Source organism: Nelumbo nucifera, chromosome 7 (assembly GCF_055504915.1).
Source record: "Nelumbo nucifera cultivar China Antique chromosome 7, China Antique-T2T, whole genome shotgun sequence".
Lineage (NCBI taxonomy): Eukaryota > Viridiplantae > Streptophyta > Magnoliopsida > Proteales > Nelumbonaceae > Nelumbo > Nelumbo nucifera.
In genome coordinates this window covers 10,567,981-10,593,005 of record NC_142655.1, presented here as the reverse complement: position 1 = coordinate 10,593,005, position 25,025 = coordinate 10,567,981, and the positions used below count along the sequence as shown (strand labels likewise).

Below are 25,025 nucleotides of genomic sequence, written 5' to 3'. Positions count from 1 at the left end.
GACTCAGAGGAATATGGAATTTGTGAGAGAGCGCGCCTTCACTCTCCAAAAACTGTCGCTTTTTCTGGTTTTGTCTTCACACGACGTGGATGGGGAATAAGAGCCGGACAAAACTTGTTATTATTCCTCATCGATGCTCCCCGCCAAACATGTCCTAACAAAACAAAACAACAGCCCTTGCTTTGTTGCTTTGTGGGTGCGTGTGGGAATTGCAAGGAAGCCTTCTCAGATGCCTCCAAACCTCCATTTGTTTTCTTTTCTACCTCATAGACCATTCAATTGGTATTATCCTCTCATATCAAGACAAAGAGACAAGGAGGTTGCACAACAGGCCAAAAGTAGAGAGCACATTTAACTCCACCCAACAAAAGTCTCGATCTCTAGGTGGCATTGTGCCAATCCTTACAAAAACCTAGCTACTTACTTTCATTCATTCCTTAAACTCATTTTAATAATCTATATTATACTACTCTTTATTAAACTATACTTATCTACATACTATAGTCATGTCTCATATGCCATGTCACCATGACCCATGGCTGTTGTGCCATGTCATCACGTATCGATGACCGGGCCCACTCCCTGGTTGCCACATGTTCACCTGCCTGCCTTAATTATGGGTATGTTATTAGTACAAGTGGAACAGATATAGGCTTGAATTCATACGTTGGATGGCGCTGGTTATCATCACTTACCCAATACTCACATTGATTCTGATCCAGTGGCTGGTAAATATCTCTTAGGTGAAAGATGGGTCCCAACTAAAAAGGGAGGTTGCCAACCAGATTAATGTCTGGTAGGTACCTATATATAGTATTGCCATGCATGCATGTCCTATGCATGAACATGTATGATGTCCCCACTTGGATTACATAGTACCAACTCTACTCCCATGAGCCACATAATACAAAAAAGCTATACCCATTTGAACCCCTACATCAGACATCCTTCATTGTACATCCCTAATCTTGTTTGGCGCATTAGATGTGTGTTCATGCATGATAATAGTAGTACCAGGCATGTGCCACCCATCCACAAGAAATGGTCTCGTGCATGTATGTGATGAAAAAAAAAAAAAAACAACAACTCGAATCAGACCCGACCCGAATAAATAAATGCCATCCTTGTGGGTTGGTTTAGTCAAGGAGATAAAGTCCACTATATAAATGGACTGTTTTAACTTTTATTGGGTGTTTGTTTGGATTAGTTGATGACTTTAGGAAAAGATGGCCATAATTTGGTGAGGTGTTGTACCTTTTTATTGCTGGAGATTGGTTGTTAGTATGTTGTCTTGAGTGGAAGGCATCGGTCCAGAGTCCAAACAGTTTTGTAGGTTTGTGGGGGTGGTTTTCAGCCCAAATCTCCTTTTGAAATGGAAAGCTTTTTCATGGTTTGCAAAATTTAGATGATCAAGAGAAAGAAACAAAAAGTGGAGGACCCAATAAAAGATTTGTGGAAATGTGGTGGGGACTTAAGTATGTTCTTCCAACTTTGGTGGGTTTATTTTACTCTCACCATCTCTTTCTCTCAATCAATCAATCAAACAGGAGGTGTTCAAGGAAAATTGCTATTGGACAAGCAGATCAAAATCATAATGTGGACAAACAGCTATGATCAAACCTTCAAACGGTGTGCCGTATTTGAATTCATTTAAAGGTCGGTCACGGGCTTAAGCTTTGTCAAAAGTAAGACAATTTAAGCGTAACTTGGAGTCAAAAGTTAAGCTCGAGAGGAAGGAGAGGCTGGATGTTTGGCATTTTCTCACGTACTCTTGCTGGGAAGTTGGGGAGAATAGAAATTTTAGCTTTTGTACCGTATGAGCTTAGGAATTAAACTCGGTCAAGATCTGACCTGATTTGATTGTTTTCTACGATGAAATTCAGAAATTCAATGGGTTTGGACCGGGTCTATATAGCCCACCAGTGCCCGACCCGACATCAACCTGAGCTTGACCAATCAATTGTTGATGGGTTGAGTTCTTTCATACCCACAGACAAGCCCCTAAGCTGGGAATGGGTTTCAGAGCCCAAGCTGTTAGCTGGTAATTACAATCCATAGTTTCATATCTCAATTGGGGTTGTCAGAAAACATACAAGAATTGAAGAGGGGAAAAAACAAAAGCGAAAAGGGCTGAGCATCGTTAGGTCAAAATAAAAAATCGAACCGAAATTTTATTTTGTTTTTTTGGTTCATTTAATTTTAGGATATCTTGATTTTTTATTTCGGTTTTCAAATTAAAAAATTTGGTTAATCGAATTAATGTTATAATGAAAATTGGATTTAACTGAAATAACAAAAACTTGAATTGCAAATTTCAGTTTTGATTATTTTAATTTTTTCTTAATTTGGCGTTGGTTCAGTATTCATTCTTAAAATTTTGATTAATTTGGTTTCAATTATTCGGTTTAATTTTGAACGGAATAAACCGATTTCTATTGTGTTCCTGTAAACATCTGTCGGGTCGGACTGAATTGGATGTCATTACTACTCGGGTAAATGTGAATGGGCCAAGTAATTACCAGATGACTAATTGGGCCGACATGCTTGAAGTTTGAATGTACGAAAAGATTTTCTGGGTGGATCGCCTAAATCTATTTGCTACATAAGAAGGTAAACAAGCTGGAGATCTGGACATTCCACCAAACAAGATGACAGTTTGGATTCACCAGTGACCACAAGTTCTTTAGTTATCAGACGTGCCATGTATTGGGCTAGTTTTTGCTCCCTGTAATCCAAGTGCCCAGAAATACTGGTTTAGAGTTTTGTTTGTTTGAGCAACATTGCAAAACCAAGGCATTTGCATCAGAGCATCAGAGACAAGAGAAGAGAACAAGAATGAAGTAAAAATGAATGGTTAATTCCCTTGGAACATGGATCATACTTTAAATTTTTTGGGGTTTTTACTGTGAACATAGAACCATAAGAAGAAGGAAATCGACTACAGAAAACAAGAAATTAACACAGAATAACACCAATGTAGTTTGGCAGTGTACCTATGAAACCCCACAAAGCATTTCACTATTCTTAGAGATCAAGAATTTTTAATTAATTGTAACACACATCAAATATGAGATATTTATGCGAGATGATTCATGAAAACAGAAACCCTAGGAGCACTCTGCAATCATAGGCATCTAACCTAACATTGGGAACATCTCTCTCCATGAATTTAAGATACATGAACTGAAAAACCGATTGAAACTGAACTAAAAAATCGGTTAACCAAATCAGTCAATTCTGTTTTGATTTGATATTCTTAAAAAATTGAAAGTTCCGGTTGATTTCGGTTCGACCAATATATATACAGTAATATTATATATATATATATATATATATATATATATATATATATATACATATATATATTTTTTTTCTTTTTATTTTTTAAAATTGAATAAACCAATAAAACCACTGCCTGTCCTCCTTTTTCCCCCTTTCCCCTTCTTCGAAACCTAAACCTAATAGGCTAATAACCTTTCTCACTCTCTCAATCTCTCTTGCCTCTTCGTCTCCACATCTCAGTCTCTCTCTCTCTCTCTCTCTCCACGGCTCCACCACCTCTCAGGCTCTCACTTCAAGCGACGACAACCACCAACCAGTCCAGCACCGGAAAATCATCGGCCATCACTTTGCCCTTGCCCCTCTATCGTGTTTGTTCAGATATTTCTTTTATTTTTATTTTTATTTTTTTTTTATTTTTAGAATGAATGAATGTTTGTTGAAGTAGGGATGCAAGAGGGAAGGTTTTTTTCCCTTTTTTTATTTTGAGTGCATAAAAAAAATCGAAAAAATGAACCGCGATTAATCGGTCAACCCATTAACTGGTTGCATCAGTTTGATTTCGATTCGGAATTTTAAAAAACTGATCAGGTTGATTTGGTTCAAAAATACCCCACAGTTAACCAAACCATGACCTCTATTATAGTGTTGTGCCTTACCAAAATCGGGGGGGGGGGTACATGTACACATGCATAGGACTTGCACACAAGAGAAGAACACCATATACAACCCAAAAGCTTAAACTATTGGGTTATGAACCACTTTTCATATAAGTTTTGCACTTTTTGTGTTTTTCCAATATGAGACTCTCTTTCCATACACCTACTCATCCTAACACATAACTATATTTTACATGCAACCAAACACCATAAAATTGCAATATTTTATGAAATTATTCTTTAATAACAGTCTGAAAATGGATCCACGTATTCCTCCAAACTATGGTCTTCCATTTCAAAGTTTCTGTCAAACAAGGACAGAATAACAGGCAACGTGAAAATTTGTTATTTCTATCTAAAATGTTTTAAATTAATCAATGCAAATTGTTATTTCTATTTAAAATGTCAAATTTGACATTTCAATAATAAATGGCAATGTTGGATTGCTCGCATGCACTCATATATGATGTGATAATACATTTCTCACAAATTTATATTAATTAACTGAAAAGGCAATGCAACTAACTGTACCAAGCACCCCCTAAAAGAAAAATAACTTTCCTTATCTATGCAAATTTTTATAATTGCTTGTTTAAACCCTTGCACTTTGGGGCATGTTTCGAGTTCCATTTAAGTAAGAACAGACCACTAATCACTAAACTAGGTTGCGTTTGGATGACTCCAAATCTCTTGTCCAGAAGAACTCTGCCCATGTCTATCCACATAACATCGCAACTACAAATAGGGAACATCTCATGCTCCTACATAATATTATGCACGGAGAGATATTTTCAATGCACAAAGGTAGTGTGTTGTGGGTTAACGTGTGCAGGAGATCCGGAGTTGGTTTGGATAGGCTTGAAAATATGTGTTTTGAAAATAAAAAAGCACAAATTTCCAATTTTTGGCTTTGTGATAGAAATGTTTTAAAGCAACTCTTATCAAATGCTCAAAACACTACTTTGCTGGTTCATTCTCATTTTCCATGGCTCAAAGCTGAAAAGTAAATACTTGTCCCAAGGGAGCCTTATCTATTATAGAATGAGAAAATTCTCATATTTCTCTTAAGCCATAGGGGTGGCAAATTTTAACCCAACAAGCTGAACCCACCCAACCCACCCATTTACTTGGCGGGTTGTGTGATCAACCCATCACCTAACCCATCCATTTAAATGGGTTGGGTTGGGTTGTGGATAGCCATTGGGTTAACCATTATAGACATAACCATTATAGCCTTTTTTTTATTTTCTTCATTTGAATTAAATAGTTTATAATTAATGCATTAATTTTCTATTAATAATTCATTAAACTTAGTTTTGTCTTGAATCAATACACTTCACCCAACATAAATCCAAATCAATTTGAACTGAGTCCGGACCAGTTCAACGTAGTCTGACCCAATCTAATATATATTGATCTAGGTCGACCCGAATCCGAAATAGACCTTGGGTGGGATGGTTCGGTGCCGCTTGCTCTGCCCGATTTGGGTCGTCCGGTCCAACCAATATTCACACACTCCGACCGACCTGGTACAAGTCGATCTGGGTCAACCTGAATCCACAACGGTTTTGGGCAGGATGATTCGACCTCCACATGCTTTGCCCGATCTGGACAGTCCATCCGACCAATATCCACACGGGCCGGCCCGAATCTAGACAGACCCGATTTAGCTACAGTGGCCTGATTCATGTCAACCGGTTCAGTCCCAAACCTGTGCACAAACCTTGTATGGTCCGGTCCAAGTCAATCCACAATTGATTGAACCGATCTAGTCTAATCCGACCGAATTGATCCAGATCTAAACGGTTCAACCACCATTGAACCTAAGTGGTTTAAGTTGGTCTGACCGGTTTGAACCTATGTGGTTCGGTCAAACCCGAAATCCGAACATAGTCAAATAGCTTCGGCCGCTTGTGTAAAAATAACATGCATATAATGTGATTTGAACCTTCACCACTTATGTAAGTAATAACTACAATAACCACCAAGCTACAACCAATTTATTTGTTAAGAGAGAGAAAGAGCTTGTTTTTTAAGTCCATAAATATAAGATTAATGGGTTTGGGCAGGTTGAATTAGGTTAAAGCGAGTTTGGGTTGAACCCAACTCATTTAATTTTATACAACTAGATCATTAATGGATTGGCGGGTTATATGAATTAGATTGAAATTCAACCCAAACCAAACCCAACTGAACCTGCCCAATTACCACCCCTATTGACCCATAATCTTAGAGGAATATGGTAATTCTTTTCACATTTCTTCTCTTTAAAAAAGAGCCATCTATTATTTGGAAATCATAGTACTTTTTTAGGACAAGTGAGAAACATCAACCACAAACTTCCTGAGTTTGCTCTCATAGTTCATTCTCATATTATAAATTTTCACATTACCAAAACATAAAATAAAATTTCAAGCTTCAGTTTTTAGGAAAAACATTTAAGCTGCCATCTGACTTTTTGTTCTTTATTTCCTATTACATGCATGTTACAACCATGGGATTAAGGAATTAATGGAGGACAGAGTAAGGTGTACATGAGGTTTATTAATCTTACTATGGAAAGCTAACAGTTATGAGACCAGATTCTGTCCTCACAAAATTTGTCTCCATATAGTACAGTGAGCATTTAGAATATCTCGTGCTCATATTTTTTTATTCATGGGATGATGTTATAAATGCGCACAGCTTTAAGTGTTGTAAGCACAGTATGTGAACAAATTTTATGAGGACAGAAACCGGATTCAGCAATTATGCAGGTTCGATCCTATGCCTTCACTTCATATGTGGAGGAATGCCAAATAACCGTCTCAACTACAGGGTTATCTTACTACTATGACATAGTCTATAGTTCAGATAAAATAATCAGTGTAAAATGTCTTGGAACTAAACAATATGAACAGAAGTACAGAAGCAGGATAACTCGCACAAAAGTCCTCCATCTTATTTATTTATTTGTATTTAAGTCCTCCATCTTGAGTTGATGATTCAAGCAAGCAAAATAGATCCTTGCCAATCCCGTCAGTGGTCCAATCAGGATCAACCTCACCCAATTCAAGTCTAACATATTTTAGGGTTTGTTTGGTTCACAAGAATAGGGATTTAGAATCAGAATCGGAATGTCTAACTATTTGGTTGGGTAGAATTAAAATATCATTCACATTTATGGTGCAATTGCATTTCCCCATTTGAGGGGAATGGTCATTCCCTCCCCTCCCTTAGGAATGAAATCTGATATTCCAACTTATTCCAATTGTGATTTCAATTCCTTTTTTAACCAAATAGACTATGGGATTAAACCATTTGATTCCGAATTTTAATTCTGATTCCAATTCCAACTGTAAACCAAACGGACCCATAATATTTATACGTATAAATATTATATGCCATACATATATGTATATGTATATAAATACATCCATAAATATATGTATTTACATAAATGTATCAAAATTTTGAAAGGAAGTATTTTTTAGTATATAAAATGTAAATATAGTAATCCTAAAGCACCATAGTTTTGTCATTGTACATATAATAATGTTGAAATCAGTGAAACCTTGATCCCACTAGTCTTAAGTCTAAAAAATAACCCCACCAAAAATAATCTAAAAAATAACAGCATCTTAACAAAAGGAAGTGAAGAAAAATAAGAGCATGCATCTTAACAAAAAAGTCGGATTGGGCTACGATTGATATCAAGTCTCAACCCAACCTAATTCAGCCCTAACTTGCACCTATACTAGTGTTCATGTTCATCACCCGTTGTCTCATTAGCTCAAAAGAGAAAAACTTAATTCATTTTTCTGTTCATATCATCATCATCATTTAAGCCTTACTTCACCTACATATATCCTGTTTTATCAATCCATTCTATTCATTAATATATCAATTATGGGCATTTAAATCATTAATTTCTTATTTCTTCCACACAAGTCTTGTTAAATTATGATCCATTTAATCAGTTATCGTTATTTCATCCTACATCCTTTTTAGTCTCAAATTTTCACTAAATTCTTTATTTTTTCTTGCTTTTTTTTTTTGTTAAGAAAGCAAACACTTTCAAACCCTTAAAAGCTGTGCTCAAAAAATATATTTAACTAGTTTAATCATTTAATTATCTGCATCAATTTCTCTCTTTCTGTATCTCATATCACATGGCAAATTGCATGAGACCCATCATCATGCATGGCCTTCCATGCCTATGTATTCATTGACGAAGCTTAGAACAACGTCCGACGCACACAGAAAACAGCCCATAACAACCCATGAAGAGACAAACAATGGGACCAGATTTTAGTTGGAATATTATAATGAAGCAACAAATGGACCACCAATCCAACTTGTTATTTGGTTCCTGAATATAGAAAGAACACGTTATTGGTGATCTCTTCCATAAATAAGACAGTCCAGACTTACGACCTTGTCTACTAGTGCACATATACATAAAAGAAACATTGTGTGAAACCTCAGAATTCTAAATGAAGGGTTCGATTATGATATGAAAAAGATATAATATCTGAAATTTTTTGATCAATCAATTGGTATCATAAACGTGGTAGTCAATCAAGTGTTATTTATTTATTAAAATTGGTGGATTTTGAACGATACTATATCCAATGTTTTAAAAAACAATCAAGAAACAAAACCGTTTTGGGCACTGATTTCTGGGTCAACGGTCCAATCGTCTGGTTTGAACGAATGGCCCATTCTGACAGAAAAATTAAAAATAATTAAAAAATAAAAAAAATGGTCAAAAACCATTGAACGGGTCGACAGATCGACGGTTCGACCACCTGGGTCAATGGTTTGTTGACTTTTTCAGCGGTTTTTTATTAAATTCCGAGTTTTGGATAAAACAGAATCAGTTGCCTGGACAGTTCTTGAACCAAACGGTCCGACCGTCCCGGTCAATAGTGGTTCAAAAACATTGACTATCATAAATTTTCCCCCAAATGAAAATTGCTAGAAAAAAGCCTCGGTTAGGGGGTGCAACTTGGGCCAGAGTTTGGGTTGGAAGTTTGTTAAATTTTTAATGGGCCTCAACCCGTCCCTAATCAGAGCCCAAGTAATATAGTTGAAATTCTTCAAGTTGGGAACCTGTCCTGAATACAATATTTAAAAGAACGGGAAAACTGAAAAAGAGACTGATGAACTTACGCACATACAATGAACTTGCATAGATATAAAATAAAGGAAAATGACTGTGAAAACCACCTCTAAAAAGAAGAATGAAATGACCTGCAGGTTGGAAATTTGTTTCATTCGACACTGCTGGTTGGCAATAGAGATGTAATGGTGAAAACCCTAAGGCTGAGTACAAATGCTGATTTTTAGACTGTAAAACCTTATATTTTGTTTTATTTTATATGTATTTGTATTGTACATATTTGCATTTGTACTTCTTCCGAACTGAACCTAAAGGTCGGTAATACAAATTGTAATTGAAATATATATATTAGTTAGCTGAGCTGGAGAGTTGGTTACAATAACTAACTTCTCTCTCTCTCTCTCTTTCTCTCCCTCTCTCTCTCTCTCTCTCTCTCTATATATATATATATAGTAGTATATCTATAATGAAGTGAACAAGAAAGATAATTTTCTCTCAAGCTTTCCCGCTCATTTTCCTGCTCTCTGATATTTTTTTTCATCTCTGTTATGGTATTAGAGCTCGAGGTTTTCATAGAATCAAAATAGGAGAAACTTGAGATTTTTCCAAACAGCCAAGATTTCTCCATCACTGGCATCGTTGGAACTGCTAAGAACAACCAATAGTTCTTCGTCACTGGATTTGTCGGAGATCGTCCCTGGCTTCGTTGGAACCAAGAAGAGAGCTGAGAGAGATACAGATCCGGTAGTTCTTGAGAAGAAAATTTCTCAGTTTGCAATCTTCTTCGATCTTTCTTGCTCTTCGTCGTTCCTCACTGCTAATTGAATGTGCCTTGGCACGATCCTCGTCTTCTTGTTATCCCTCATTGTGTTCCCAGCTAATTCCAACACCTCGGCTGCAAGATACGCAAGAATGGCGGCGAGATATACTGGAACACCGGCACCAACTCTCTCTGCGTATTTACCGGCTTTCAGAAACCTGGCAATCCTTCCGACGGGAAACTGGAGCCCGACCTTGCTGCTCCTAGATGCTGCCTTCTTTGAAGCTCCAACGCAAAGAGATTTTCCCTTCCGACCATATCAAACTTCTTGACAAGTAACTAAGCAAAGCTCTGAGAGAGATCAATAGCTCGGGACATATCGAGCTTCTTGCTCTCTGTTCATCCGCCGCATCAAGATCAGGTCCAAGATCCGCCGACCGCCGATCTTTCTTGCTCTGAATTCTTGCTCTTCCGCTCCTTCTACCTCCCGCATAGTCGCAGATTCTCGCACATCATCAACAACACGACGATACTACAGAGGGTCTCAGTCTCTCAAACTTTCAGTAGCTCATTGGCTGTGCGAGTTTTCTTCTTCGAAAAGTACACGTTTTGCTTTACCATTCTCCAAAGCTGGACAATCTAGCGAGTTTTTTGTTGCCCCATCATCATCTCCTGAGTTGTCTTCACTTTCTCTTTGGAAAGAATTCAAAGCCCGGCTACGTTTGATTCAAGTTTTCTGTTACCTGAAATCAGTACGATGGTAATTAGTTCTGGAAATCAAAAGAAGAAATCAAGTGTTACCTGCAGTCATTGCGGTAAAAATGGTCACTCAAAGGATAAATGCTACAAGTTAATAGGTTTTCCACCCAATTTCAAATTTACTAAAGGAAAATCTGCAACTGGTGGTACACCTTCTTGTGGTACACCCAATTTCATCTCTGTTATGGTATCAGAGCTCGAGGTTTTCATAGAATCAAAATAGGAGAAACTTGAGATTTTTCCAAACAGCCAAGATTTCTCCATCACTGGCATCGTTGGAACTGCTAAGAACAACCAATAGTTCTTCGTCACTGGATTTGTCGGAGATCGTCCCTGGCTTCGTTGGAACCAAGAAGAAAGCTGAGAGAGATACAGATCCGGTAGTTCTTGAGAAGAAAATATCTCAGTTTGCAATCTTCTTCGATCTTTCTTGCTCTTCGTCGTTCCTCACTGCTAATTGAATGTGCCTTGGCACGATCCTCGTCTTCTTGTTATCCCTCATTGTGTTCCCAGCTAATTCCAACACCTCGGCTGCAAGATACGCAAGAACGGCGGCGAGATATACTGGAACACCGGCACCAACTCTCTCTGCGTATTTACCGGCTTTCAGAAACCTGGCAATCCTTCCGACGGGAAACTGGAGCCCGACCTTGCTGCTCCTAGATGCTGCCTTCTTTGAAGCTCCAACGCCAAGAGATTTTCCCTTCCGACCATATCAAACTTCTTGACAAGTAACTAAGCAAAGCTCTGAGAGAGATCAACAGCTCGGGACATATCGAGCTTCTTGCTCTCCGTTCATCCGCCGCATCAAGATCAGGTCCAAGATCCGCCGACCGCCGATCTTTCTTGCTCTGAATTCTTGCTCTTCCGCTCCTTCTACCTCCCGCATAGTCGCAGATTCTCGCGCATCATCAACAACACGACGATACTACAGAGGGTCTCAGTCTCTCAAACTTTCAGTAGCTCATTGGCTGTGCGAGTTTTCTTCTTCGGAATGTACACGTTTTGCTTTACCATTCTCCAAAGCTGGACAGTCTAGCGAGTTTTTTGTTGCCCCATCATCATCTCCTGAGTTGTCTTCACTTTCTCTTTGGAAAGAATTCAGAGCCCGACTACGTTTGATTCAAGTTTTCTGTTACCTGAAATCAGTACGATGGTAATTAGTTCTGGAAATCAAAAGAAGAAGTCAAGTGTTACCTGCAGTCATTGCGGTAAAAATGGTCACTCAAAGGATAAATGCTACAAGTTAATAGGTTTTCCACCCAATTTCAAATTTACTAAAGGAAAATCTGCAACTGGTGGTACACCTTCTGCTAATAGTGTAACTCAAGGCACTGGCACTCTGTCAAATGTTTCTGAGACATCACCAGCATTGTCACTCACTCCTGAGTAGACAAGAAGATTGCTGACTCTTCTTAATGGTTGTGACTCTCATAGCTGCCCCATTTCTCAACCAGAACCTCCAGCCAATACTGCCTTTGCAGGTATGTTGGACCATATACATTATGTTAACTCTCATTGCTCTTCATCTCAATTATCTCCCACTGATATATGGACTGTAGACATAGGGGCCACAGACCATATTGCTAATTCTCTCAAATACTTTGATTCTTACACCACTATTCATGGTTTGTTTGTCACTCTGCCAAATGGAACTAAGGTTCAAACCACACATATTGGAACAATTCCACTGTCTTCTGCTATTACTCTGAATGATGTGCTTTTTGTCCCTTCCTTTTCATTCAATCTTATTTTAGTCCAAAAACTTGCCAATGATTCTAATTCTTCTATTATCTTCACTGCTGATTCCTGTGTTTTACAGGATCAATCTTCAAGGATAATGATTGGTCTTGCTAAAGCAAAATCTGGCCTCTATCTTCTTCAGCCATCATTCAAGTCTGGACATCATTCTTTTTCTTGCTTCAACACTTCTATTACTACACAGTCTACTTCTCCTTTTCATCTATGGCATTTTAGGCTAGGGCATAGTTCTAAAGACGTAATAAATAATATACATCAATGTAATAATGATGTTTGCCCTGCTGACTTTACAAATTGCCATATTTGTCCTCTTGCTAAGCAAAAGAGGTTTCTCTTTCCCCTTCATGTCAAGAACACTGTATCTCCTTTTGAACTCATTCATATGGATATATTGGGACCATATTCTATTGCAGCCATTGGTGGTTATCACTATTTCCTTACTATTGTTGACGATTTCACTAGATTTACTTGGGTATTCTTAATGAGAGCAAAGTCGGATGCTATTTCCATTATTCCAATGTTCTACAATATGGTTAGTACTCAGTTTAATTGCTCTATCAAACAGATTTGTACAGATAATGGACATGAGTTTAATCTCTATGAATTCTATTCCTCTAAGGGTATTGTGCATCAATTGTCCTGTGTTGGTACCCCACAACAAAATGCCGTTGTTGAACGTAAACATCAACATTTATTGGTTGTTGCTAGGCCCTTAATGTTTCAAGCTTCCATGCTAATGAAATTCTGGGGAACAACAGTTTTAACTGTTGCATATACCTACTTCTCCTGCTGATGCACATCCCCCTGCTACTTCTCATCTGCAGATAGAGGTTTGTTCTGATTTTGTGCCTCTAAGAAGGAGTATAAGAGTGACAAAACCACCTTAGTATCTAGCTGCATATCATCATGACTTACCTGCTAAATCATCACATTTGTCTACAGCACATCCTATTTAGAATTTCCTCTCAGCATCCCAACTTTCTGATTCTCATTCTGCTTTTACTACTGCTTTGTCTCTTCTTGATGAACCAAAATCCTATTCTCAAGCTAAGGTTCATAGCCATTGCCAAGAAGCCATGCGAACTGAATTACTTGCTTTGGAAGAAAACAACACTTGGTCAATTGTTCCCTTACCTCTAGATCAGCATGCAGTGGGTTGTAAATGGGTATACAATGTGAAGTTAAAATCTGATGGAAGCATAGAAAGACATAAAACTAGATTAGTGGCTAAAGGTTATAGCCAACAAGAATGATTTGATTATCATGAGACTTTTAGCCCTGTTGCAAAACAAACTACTGTGAGGGTGTTTCTTGCTTTGGCAGCTCATTTTGGTTGGTATCTAGTTCAACTTGATATTAACAATGCTTTCTTATACGGTGATTTGGAGGAAGATGTTTATATGGATCTTCCTTTGGGCTATGTTGTTGATAAACCCCCTCACTGTCCAGCAAGATCCAGATTAGTGTGCAAAATAAATAAATCATTGTATAGTCTTAAACAAGCATCAAGACAATGGAACACTAAATTTCTGTAGCATTGTTTTAGTATGATTTTGTTCAATCAAAAGTTGATTACTCTCTGTTTACAAGGTCCACTGCTGAAGGATTTATTACATTGTTAGTTTATGTTGATGACATTGCTATAGCTAGTAACTCCACTGCACTCATTGTTGATCTTAAAATCTTCCTTAGCTCCAAGTTTAAGCTTAAGGATCTGGGTTCATTGAAATACTTCTTAGGTCTTGAAATTGCAAGATCTGACAAGGGGATTGTAGTCTGCCAAAGAAAATATGTGTTGGACCTGCTGAATGACCATGGAAAATTGGGCTGCAAACTTGTCTCTACTCCCATTGATCCTAATCATAAGTTGGCCAAGGATAGTGGTACTCTTCTTGCTGATGCTTCATATTACAGACAGTTGGTTGGAAAGTTGATTTATGTCACTTTCACTCGTCTCGACATCTCTTATGCTATGCAGATTTTATCTCAATACACAGATAAACCTACTAATCTTCATTTACAAGCAGTACATCGTATATTGAGATACTTGAAATCTTCCCCTGGATCTGGCATTTTCTTCTCTACAGGTTCTTCTACACAGTTGAGGGCTTTCTCTAATAGTGACTGGGCTGGTTGCCTAGATACAAGGAAATTTGTTTCTGGCTTCTGTATTTTCTTGGGTGATTCTTTGATCACATAGAAGTCTAAGAAGTAGAATTTGGTGGCACGAAGTTCAACTAAGGCGGAATATCACGCTATTGCAGCCACTACTTGTGAATTGATGTGGCTTTCTTCTTTGTTCATTGATTTTCGCATTACAGTTTCATTACCTATCTCATTACATTGTGATAATCATTCTGCGATCTATCTTTCTCGTAATTCTGTGTTTCACGAGCGGAGTAAACACATTGAGGTGGATTATCATTTTGTCTGGAATCAAGTTCAGAGTGGTTTCCTACATTTGCCTTCTTCTAATCAGGTGGCAGTTGCGTTTACCAAGGCTCTGCAACCTTCACGTTTTCAGCGCTTAATAGGCAAGATGAACATGCTCAATATCCATATTCATCTTGAGGGGGGTAATACAAATTGTAATTGAAATATATACATTAGTTAGCTGAACTGGAGAATTGGTTACAATAACTAACTTCTCTCTCTCTCTCTCTCTCTCTCTCTCTCTCTCTCTCTATATATATATATATATATATATATATAGTAGTATATCTGTAATGAAGTGAACAAGAAAGATAATTTTCTCTCAAGCTTTCCCGCTCATTTTCCTGCTCTTTGATATTTTTTTTCATCTCTGTTAATCTGAAAATTTGCAGACTTGGACATCCACACATGTTGGACATGTCCCATTTCGCATGCCTAGAATACCCTTCATTACTTAAATCAAAACCCCCCAACTCTTCTCTATCTCTCACAACCAGTTCAACCCAATTTTTTCAACCCAAAAATAATAGATTCTAGCACTTTGCCCCCTTAACCTGCTAGTGGGGTTGACTGTAAAAGTAAAATTATCAAATTGCCCATTCGAGATTCTATGAGCTGATAGAAACAAATGTTAAAGATGATCAAAATAACCCTTTTAAAACCCAAATCATTCTCAAGAAGTTAATGAATCAATTCTCAAGATGGATTCTGTTGAAAGAAAGTTGAGAGAAATATGTGAAAATTAGAATTTAAAAAAAACTAAGTTTAAAAAGGTAAAATAATCTCATAAAAAACTAATAACAGGACAAAGTGCTGAAATCCACCAGGTCAGGGAGTCTTTTTCTCAAAACAAAGTTTGAGGGGCTATATATCACTACCCCCTAAATACAGGTGGCTATCTATATATAATTTACCATAATATTTAAAAATGAAACCTCTAAAATCCTAATCCAGGGAAAGTGGTGGAGATAGAGGGTATAAAAGTTCACAGAGCATGCCACAAAGAAGAAAACAAGGATGATCAGATGGATATTACCACCAACCCAACCAAATGTCAATTTATTTTTTTGATGCATCAATAAGAAAGGGAAGGGGAGCAGCAATTTGATGTATCACATGGAATTCAAAAGGACAAAACTTGGACATCACACCCAAGAAGATTAAAAGCACAAATGTAAGAGTGACAGAGGAAGCACTCATCATATATGGATCTAGTGATCGGTTGTCCACAAGAAACCAACAATAATATACCATGATGGACAAGACACTTATCTCAGACACATGGACCGATACATGGAATGAATTAATGTAGCTATATTGTATACGTACACGGAAGGAAACCAAGTAGTAGTATCTTTTTTTCAGAAACTGGACACCAATAAGAAACAAACCACGTCACGGAAGAGGATTGGAGATTAGGCTTACTTTGGAAAGAGTATAAATACAAATACGTATAATATAAATACATACAAAATAATATAAAATACAAGGTTTGTTATTTGTACTCCTTCCAAATTAAGCATAGCTTTTGATAGGGGACGATAGAGAGAGAGAGGGGGAGAGAGATAGAGAGATTTTGACTTTTCATATGATGGTATGAAAGTCTTGGCTCTCAAGGAACTGCTCCTAAAAGCTTAAGTTGCTATAAAAGTCTATTGGACTCCTTCCAAGATCAAATCCCGCTGTCATCAGGGTTGGTGCATTAAAATAATAGTAATTAACTATAACGGGTTTGGGGTGGCAAGGATCAAACACAAAAATGCTTCCTCACATGAAAGTCTATTGAGCTTGAAACATGGACAAATTGTTAGGTGAGGTTCCTAAATAGGTTTTTATTCTCTAACATTAACAAGAAACTTACCGGTAAGGGTGCAACGTCTGCAGGTTAGGATTGGGATTTTGTCAGAATTTCAATGGGTCTAAGCCTAAAACAGTATAAATTATTAGCTCCGGCCAACCCGACTTGCACACTTACTTACCAGAAAAGAGTCTAGGCAAGGGTTGATTATATGTTTATCAGTGGTTGGGTATTTTGTGCAAGGGAGGTGGGAGTAAGACCAGATGAGATGCAGTTGATGGCTGTCTTAGGCACTTAGGGGCCTGTTAAACAGGCCATGGCACAGTCATCAAGTGCAGCTGATATGATAAGGAGGATAATGGGCTAGTCCTGGGCTTCAGAACTTGCGAAATTGGATAATTTAATGGATTTATTAGTGGAAATATCCATTGGCATTGCAGAACCCAACATAGTTTGCTATTAGTTAGGTTGGGTTGGAAGTCAAGAAAGCTTCCCCACAAGGCTCAACAGGATCTTCTCTTCATAGCTCCGTGGATTTTTCAGTTTTTTTTTTTTTTTTTTGTGGAATCTCCCTGAAACAGGTTTTGTGAAGATCAATACTGATGGCAGTTTTATCAGAATAAGGATGGATCTTTGTTTGGGAAATCAAGGCCTTGTAAAGCTACTTCTCCTTTATATGCTGAACTGTATGCAATTCGTGAATGTTGTGCTCTTTTCGCTACTTAAAAGTGATTCCAAGACAGCAATCACAAACCTTGTTGCTGGTTCTTTTGACTGCCACCCAGAACCCAGATGTTTGGCATATTCTGGATGATTTTTACAGATTGTGCGGCAACTCCATTTCATTTAAGTGTATTAAAAGAGAGGCTAACAAGCCAGCCAGCCCATTTGTTGGCCAGATTGGGAGTGACAGGTCAAGATACCTTGCATTGGACTCCACCTTTAGAAATTCAGGATACTCTGTCTGTGGATTTAGATGCTTCTTCGTTTCATCCTCCATAGAGAGGTTCTTTTTTCTGTTTTTATTGTGTTTTTGTGGTTTCAGTCTGGTTATTCCTTTTCAGTTGAATGAAATCTTTTATTTACCCCAAAAAAAAAGGGTTGGGTTGGGCTAGACTGTTGTAACATACCAATACTAAACTTGTTGAATCATACTCTTGTAGAAACATACCAATACCAAACAATATACGAAGAACAAGAAGCCACGTTGCACCCAAGATACATCATGCTGCAGTTATCAAGGAGATTTCAATGTAAATACCTGTATCCATCGCAACATTCGAACCTTTGCGGAATGAGTGATGAACCAATGTCTTTTGGTCGACAGGTGTGATTTTACTCAGTTAAATCCTTCATTCTTCCTTAGGTTTTCTCAACTCTTTGACTCTAATGGGTAGAGCAAGGAGGGCAGCTAAATGATTTAACATATTGGGAACCATAACCTAGGAGCCTTTATATTTGACCTAATAGGATCCCATTAAGCCTATATGGGCCAAAATGTGGTATCCACTCATTAAGCCCCATACCTTCTTGTTGAAGTCTACGGGCTTTGCATAAATGAATCACTTGATTTAGCCCACTACAAAATAGCCCATCAATGTAATTGTTTCACTGAATATGTATGCCCACTTAACAGAGATTAAAACCTAATAATTTCCCACTTGGGCTACATATTAAATTTGAAACAATCATATTGAACAAATTCCTTATGTGTACACCTTTCGTGCTATTTTCCTTTAGACTTTGCCTTAGTTTCAATCTGGTCCATCTCCTATACCAATATGAGATCATGACGGCTTTTGTCACCTACAAGTGTGACTAAACCTTTCATGTTCACCACATCAATACATTCGATGACATAGATCAAGTATGGATGAGTGGCATGAAAATTACATGCAATGTGATCTCAAAACATGCCTATTTCCAATTGGTTCTACTTTATTCTTTATAGAGATCATTCAAAAATTCACAAACATATTCAGAATTGTAGATGATGAAAAGAATCATAAAACTTTATTATGCATAAATGTAGACATGCGAAACATGCCTTATTCCATAGAACATCCAAAAGTAAAACAACAAAAAAAAACTCCCACTAAATCAAGGTATCACAAAACATGCCTATACCCATATGAGCAGTGTGCTCATGAAAGACCTTAGGTGGCAATCCCTTGGTCAACGGATTCGTTATCATGGAGTTTGTCCCTATATGTTCTATACAAATCTGGCCACTCTGATCTCTCTCCTTAACGGAAAGAAACTTGATGTTAATGTGTTTTGACTTTACAAAGCTTTTGTTGTTGTTGAAATACAGAACTGCAGATTTATTGTCACATAATAATTTTAATGGTCTCTCAATGCCATTAACTATACGCAGCCTAGTGACAAAGTTACGCAGCCATATCCCATGATTTGATGCCTCAAAACATGCTATGAACTCTGCAGCTATGGTTGATGAAGCTATGAGCGTCTGTTTGGCACTTTTCCAAGATATAGCTCCTCCAGCTAACATGAAGACATAGCCCGAAGTGGATCGTTTGCTGTCTTGGCATCCCGCAAAATCAGAATCAGAATACCCATTGATCTCCAAACTGTCTGATTTCCTGTAGATTAACATGAAGTCCTTCGTTCTCCGTAAATACCGCATGACCCGTTTGGCTGCTTTCCAATGATCCAGTCTTGGGTTACTCAAATATCTGCCCAACAGTCCCACTATAAATGCTATATCGGGACGAGTACAAATTTGTGCATACATCAGACTTCCTATTGCCGAGGCATAGGGAACCTTTTGCATCTCCTTTATTTCAAGGTCTGTTTTGGGGCACTGATTGAGACTGAACTTGTCTCCTTTAGCTACAGGTGTATCACCCGGCGAACAACTTTTCATGCCGAATCTACTTAGCACCTTTTCGATATAGCCCTTTTGTGATAATCCAAGAATGCCTCGAGAGCGATCTCGTAGTATTTGTATGCCTAGCACAAAAGAGGCGTCCCCAAGATCTTTCATCTCAAAATTCTTAGTGAGAAATTTCTTGGTTTCGTGCAGCAAGCCTATATCGTTACTTGCCAGTAGTATGTCATCGACATATAGCACCAGGAAGATAAACCTGCTCCCACTAAACTTGTGGTATACATAGTCATCAACCACATTTACCTCAAAACCATATGAGGTAATCACTTAATGAAATTTGTGATACCATTGACGAGAAGCCTGTTTGAGACCATAGATGGATTTCTTTAATTTGCAGACCATAGACTTTGAATCTTTGGATTCAAAATTTTCTGGCTAAACCATATAAATTGTTTCATCAATGTCTCCATTGAGAAACGCTGTCTTTACATCCATCTGATGTAGCTCTAAATCAAAATGAGCTACAAGTGCCATTATTGTCCTAAAGGAGTCCTTCGAAGAAAACGGAGAAAATGTCTCTTTATAATCAATGCCTTCCCTTTGAGTAAAACCTTTAGCGACTAGATGAGCCTTATATCTTTCGACATTGCCTTTTGAATCCATTTTGGTTTTAAATATCCATTTGCAACCAATGGGTTTCAAACCTTCAGGCAGCTCGACAATGTCCCAAACGTCATTGTCTTTCATGGATTTCATTTCTTCTTGCATGGCATTGATCCAGTGTTGAGAGTTAGAGCTTCGAAGAGCTTCGCGAAGGTTGATTGGATCATCTTCCGCTAAACCTACAGAGTCTTCTTTCTCCAGGAGGAACACGATATAATTATCTGGAATCACACTTCTCCTTTGTCTGTTGGATCTCCTCAATGGCATTTCTTGAGGTTGTTGAGTTTGCTCTATGGGAGGAACTTCATTGTTGTCTTGAACCGGAATCGCTTCATGAACAGTGTCAGGGATTGTTGTCTAATCACTGTCAATAATAATATCAAGAAGAAAAATGAATTTCTCTTCTTCCAATACAACTGTTTCATCAAAAGAGACATTCCTTAATTCTTCCCCTCCAAACTCAACATCCTCAAGAAATCTCGCATTTCCCGTCTCAAAGAATGAGCGGGTAGTGGGATCATAGAACTTGAACCCTCAAGAACGTTCTGCGTATCCAACAAAGTAACAGCTAACTGTCCTAGAGTCCAATTTCCTTTCGTTGGGCCTATAAGGCCTCATTTCAGCTGGACATCCCCAAATGTGTAGGTGCCTTATGTTGGGCCTTTTCCCAGTCCACAATTCATATGGGGTTTTAGTTACTGCTTTGCTGGGTACTCTGTTAAGGATATACACTGCAGTTTTTAGTGCTTCTCCCCAAAGTGATTCAGGTAAAGAAGAATGACTAATCATGCTTCTTACCATGTCCTTAAGTGTCATGTTTCGTCTTTCAGCAACACCATTCATGCTGGGTGTACCCGGCATAGTGTATTGTACATTCCTTTAGGAAGTTAGCAAAGGGTCCTAGACATTGCTCTCATAATCCATCATATCTGCCATAGTATTCCCCGCCATGGTCAGATTTGACGGCTTTAATTTTCTTACCAAGTTGAAGTTCAACTTCAGCTTTATAAGACTTGAAAACGTCTAGGGATTGAAACTTCTCACTTATCAAATATAGGTACCCATACAGTGAATAAGTCGTCTATGAACGTAATGAAGTACTGCTGGCCATTCCATGCAAGCATAGGGAATGGCCCACAGATGTTCGTATGTATCAGTTCTAAGACTTCTGTACATCTATTGGCACCTATTTTCTGTGTTCGTTAATTTTCCCTTAATACACTCAATACAAACTTGGAAGTCCGTTAAATCAAGGGAATCAAGAATTTTGTCCGACACAAGCCTCTAAATTCTCTGTTTAGAGATGTGGCCTAAGCGCTTATGCCATAAGAAAGCAGAATTCTCGGTTAATTTACGCTTTGCACCTTTAGTACTTGCATGTAGGATTTCATTATGGGAAGCAATAGTTTCTAACATATAAAGATGATCAATTAAAATACCAGTACCAATAACATTTGAATTTAGAGAAATACTAACTTTATTATTTCCAAAACCACAAAAGTAACCACATTTGTCCAAATGGGAAAGAGAAATTAAGTTTCGTTTAAATGACGGAGTTACAAACGTCTCAACTAAATTCAAATAACAATCAGTTTTTAAAATTAATCTAAAATGTCCTATAGCTTCCACAGGAACTTTATTGCCATCGCCTACATAGATGAATCTTTCAGCATCATTTGGCGGTTGGCTCTAGATGCAACCCTGCATAGATACACTTATGTGAGTAGTAGCGCTAGAATCTATCCACCAAGTGTCTATAGGTACAGAAACTAAATTAGCCTCAAAACAAACTAAAGTGAGAGACGTACCCTTCTTTGCACGCCAGGCAATGTATTTGGAACACTCTTTCTTCATATGTCCTCCCTTCTTGCAGAAAAAAACAGGTGAATCCATCACCTTGCTTCTTTGTCATTTTCTGTGGGGTGTTCCATTTACAGTATCCTTAGTCATTTTCTTTTTATTATTCTGAGAGGTTGATGCTAAGTGAGCACTTTCCGTCTTTTCTCTCTGGATCCTTTCTTCTTCTTGCACACATTGAGAAATGAGCTCATTAAGAGTCCATTTCTCCTTTTGAGTATTATAACTCACCTTAAATTGACTGAATTGTGCAAGAAGAGAAATGAAACTAAATGCACGAGCAAATCATCATTTATCTCTAACTTTAGTGCCTTTAGTTTACTAGCAAGATTCGACATCTCCAGTATGTACTACCTTATATTTCCTTTTCCCTTGTACCTCATAGAAATTAGAGTAGCTAAAAGGTTGCTAGTTTCCGCTTTCTCATTTTTGGTGAAATACTGTCGTATTGCCACAAGGGATTCCTTAGCATTATTGCTCTCAGAAATAGAGCCCCGAAACGCTTCCGGTATGGAATGTTTTATAATCATCAGACTCATGCGATTAGAGCGATCCCATTTCTCAACTTTGGCCTCATTGGAATTGTCCTCGGTCGGGATGGGTCGCTCCGTCCTTAACGCAAGGTCTAAACCCATGCAGCCGAGAACGATTTCCACATTCTCTGTCCAGACCTTAAAGTTTATACCATTCAGCATGGGAATGGCACTGATTTGAGCAGAAACATTATTTGCAGTTGTTGAAACTGAATAGAGAACAAAAACAACATATAATCAATAATATAAATTACAAAAGCAAGATACCCAGCACAACTTGACATTTAGTATTTACACAGAAATATCAATTGTAAATGGTACTCTCAACGCAACAATCAAACATTGATAATAAATCCTGTCAAACAATAGCCTTTCTTTGGACCGACTACTATTCACATGGATAATAGCTTTACAATATCAATATTTATCATCGCATGTGTGTTCACTGCCTAGCCAAACATCAACCTTCCTTTGGGTCGACCAATGTCCGCATAGACAACTGATGAGGGCGGATTTGGCCCTCCAGTGAAATTGTGACACCTGGCACCTCATGCAAACCAAGTGCAGCCTCTTGACAACTGGGCAACTCGGTATAGCTAGGGCAGCTCAGCATAGGCAGCTGGCCACTCCGCAGTCAGCCTAGCATCTTACTAAGAGCTCGCCACTTAGGGGCAGCTCAGCACTTACAGGCAGCTCGGCGTATCGCAGGAAGATCTCCTGCCTGACAGATCCGGAGACCTGTGCCCACATCTCTCGCTAGGCGGCGCCGTGCCTGCCAGTCCTGAGAGTTATCCCTTGGCTGGCAGAGCCGTACTCTACAGCAACCGCCTGCACCCGCCACCTCAGCTCTGATAGTAACGGCCGCGGCAGAGAGACAGAAGCGGTTACGCCTGACTTGATAGAGGCTGTTATGCCTGATTTGATAGGACACCACTATATAAGGACTCTAACCCCCAAAGACAAGGGGGAGAGAATGAAAAAATGGAGGTAATCCTTGCTCTTTAGCTCCCTCATTTCTCTCTAAGCTCCCTACAATCAGAATGCTAACTTAGGCATCGGAGAGTCCCCGTCGGGAAAATACCCCCGGGTCCTCTGATTCAATTCTCACAGGTCCCTCAGCTCCTGCCACCGGCAAAGGAGAGGAAATCACCTCATGCAAAGGGAAGCCAAGTAGCTCTCCACCAATGAGCTCGTCACCAGGTAGCTCACCACCAGGGAGCTCGTCACTAGGGAGCTTGTCACCAAGCAGCTCGCCACCTTACAGGCAACTCGCCACTAGGTAGCTCGGCACTAGGTAGCTCGCCACCAGGTAGCTCGCCACTAGGCAGCTCACCACCATGCAGTTCATCACCAAGGCACTTCACCACCAGGTCAAATAACGAGGTACTTAGCCAAAAAAAATTGGTACATCACAAAAATTGGTATGTGACCAAGAACGGTTACATCAACAACGAACACACAAAATCTTTATATTTCAAATCAAAATAATTTTACACTGCAGAGGCTACTTTGGTAACATGTTGCTTCAATCAAATTAATTTGAAAAAAAAAACTGTATCCATCCAATAAAAAAAAAAAAAAAAAAAAACTTAGCATCGCATGCATGACAAAGTCAAAACAGTTGAAGGTCCCATGCAAAACTGGCGCACGTAAATTGCTTACGTACAAGTACATCACAACCCAAAATTTTTTTTTTTTGGTTCTATAGGCACATCGTGTCGTTGATGCGTTTTTATTTTTATTTTTTGGGTTCTGGAGACGCATCGAGCCACTGATGCATTTTTATATAAATATATACAAATATATTAATTTTTTTTTTGTACTGAAACCGCATTAAATCATTATAATGTGTTTTTTTTTTTTGTACAAAACAGCCTTGCTTCAAGGTTGTTCGGCAAACATACAGCCGAACGACTGTGCAACCTCAAACGAGACGCAATCACAAACATAAATTTCATTTCTGATAGAAAAGAGAATAATCCTAATAACCCAACATGATATATGGCTCTGATACCACTTGTTGTAACATACCAATACTAAACTTGTTGAATCATAATCTTGTAGAAACATACCAATACCAAACAATATACGAAGAACAAGAAGACACGTTGCACCCAAGATACATCATGCTACAGTTATCAAGGAGATTTCAATGTAAATACCTGTATCCATCGCAGCATTCGAACCTTTGCGGAATGAGTGATGAACCAATGCCTTTTGGTCGACAGGTGTGGTTTTCCTCAGTTAAATCCTTCATTCTTTCTTAGATTTTCTCAACTCTTTGACTCTAGCGGCTGAATGATTTAACATATTGGGAACCATAACCTAAGAGCCTTTATATTTGACCTAATAGGATCCCATTAAGCCTATATGGGCCAAAATGTGGTATCCACTCATTAAGCCCCATACCTTCTTGTTGAAGTCTACGGGCTTTGCATAAATGAATCACTTGATTTAACCCACTTACAAAATAGCCCATCAATGCAATTGTTTCACTGAATATGTAAACCCACTTAACAGATATTAAAACCTAACATAAACATCTTGCAACACCATATTCGGAATTTC

At 38.3% G+C, this 25,025-nt stretch overlaps 2 protein-coding genes across 2 annotated transcripts; one reads left to right on the top strand and one right to left on the bottom strand.

Moving 5' to 3' along the window:
- Positions 1-11,714: 11,714 nt before the first annotated feature.
- Positions 11,715-17,367, top strand: LOC148790157 (uncharacterized). The gene is made up of 6 exons (XM_088892211.1): positions 11,715-11,950; positions 11,999-12,999; positions 13,646-13,785; positions 13,869-14,490; positions 14,644-14,898; positions 17,135-17,367. The coding sequence occupies exons 1-6, from the start codon at positions 11,715-11,717 to the stop codon at positions 17,365-17,367; spliced, it is 2,487 nt and encodes an 828-aa protein (XP_088748337.1).
- A 4,907-nt stretch (positions 17,368-22,274) lies between these two features.
- LOC109115531 (uncharacterized) lies at positions 22,275-24,629 on the bottom strand. The gene is made up of 2 exons (XM_019199686.1): positions 24,620-24,629; positions 22,275-22,666 (listed from the first exon to the last, which is right to left on the bottom strand). Exons 1-2 carry the CDS (start codon positions 24,627-24,629, stop codon positions 22,275-22,277), a joined length of 402 nt encoding a protein of 133 aa, XP_019055231.1.
- Between the last annotated feature and the right edge of the window lie 396 nt (positions 24,630-25,025).

Bases quoted from the DNA above. Each gene is read 5' to 3' on its own strand.
- LOC148790157 (XM_088892211.1), top strand. From the start codon at position 11,715: ATGGTAATTAGTTCTGGAAATCAAAAGAAGAAGTCAAGTGTTACCTGC. The intron at 11,951-11,998 runs GTAGACAAGAAG...TGACTCTCATAG, and splicing joins GCATTGTCACTCACTCCTGA to CTGCCCCATTTCTCAACCAG. The intron at 14,491-14,643 runs GTATTTTCTTGG...TTCGCATTACAG, and splicing joins GAAATTTGTTTCTGGCTTCT to TTTCATTACCTATCTCATTA.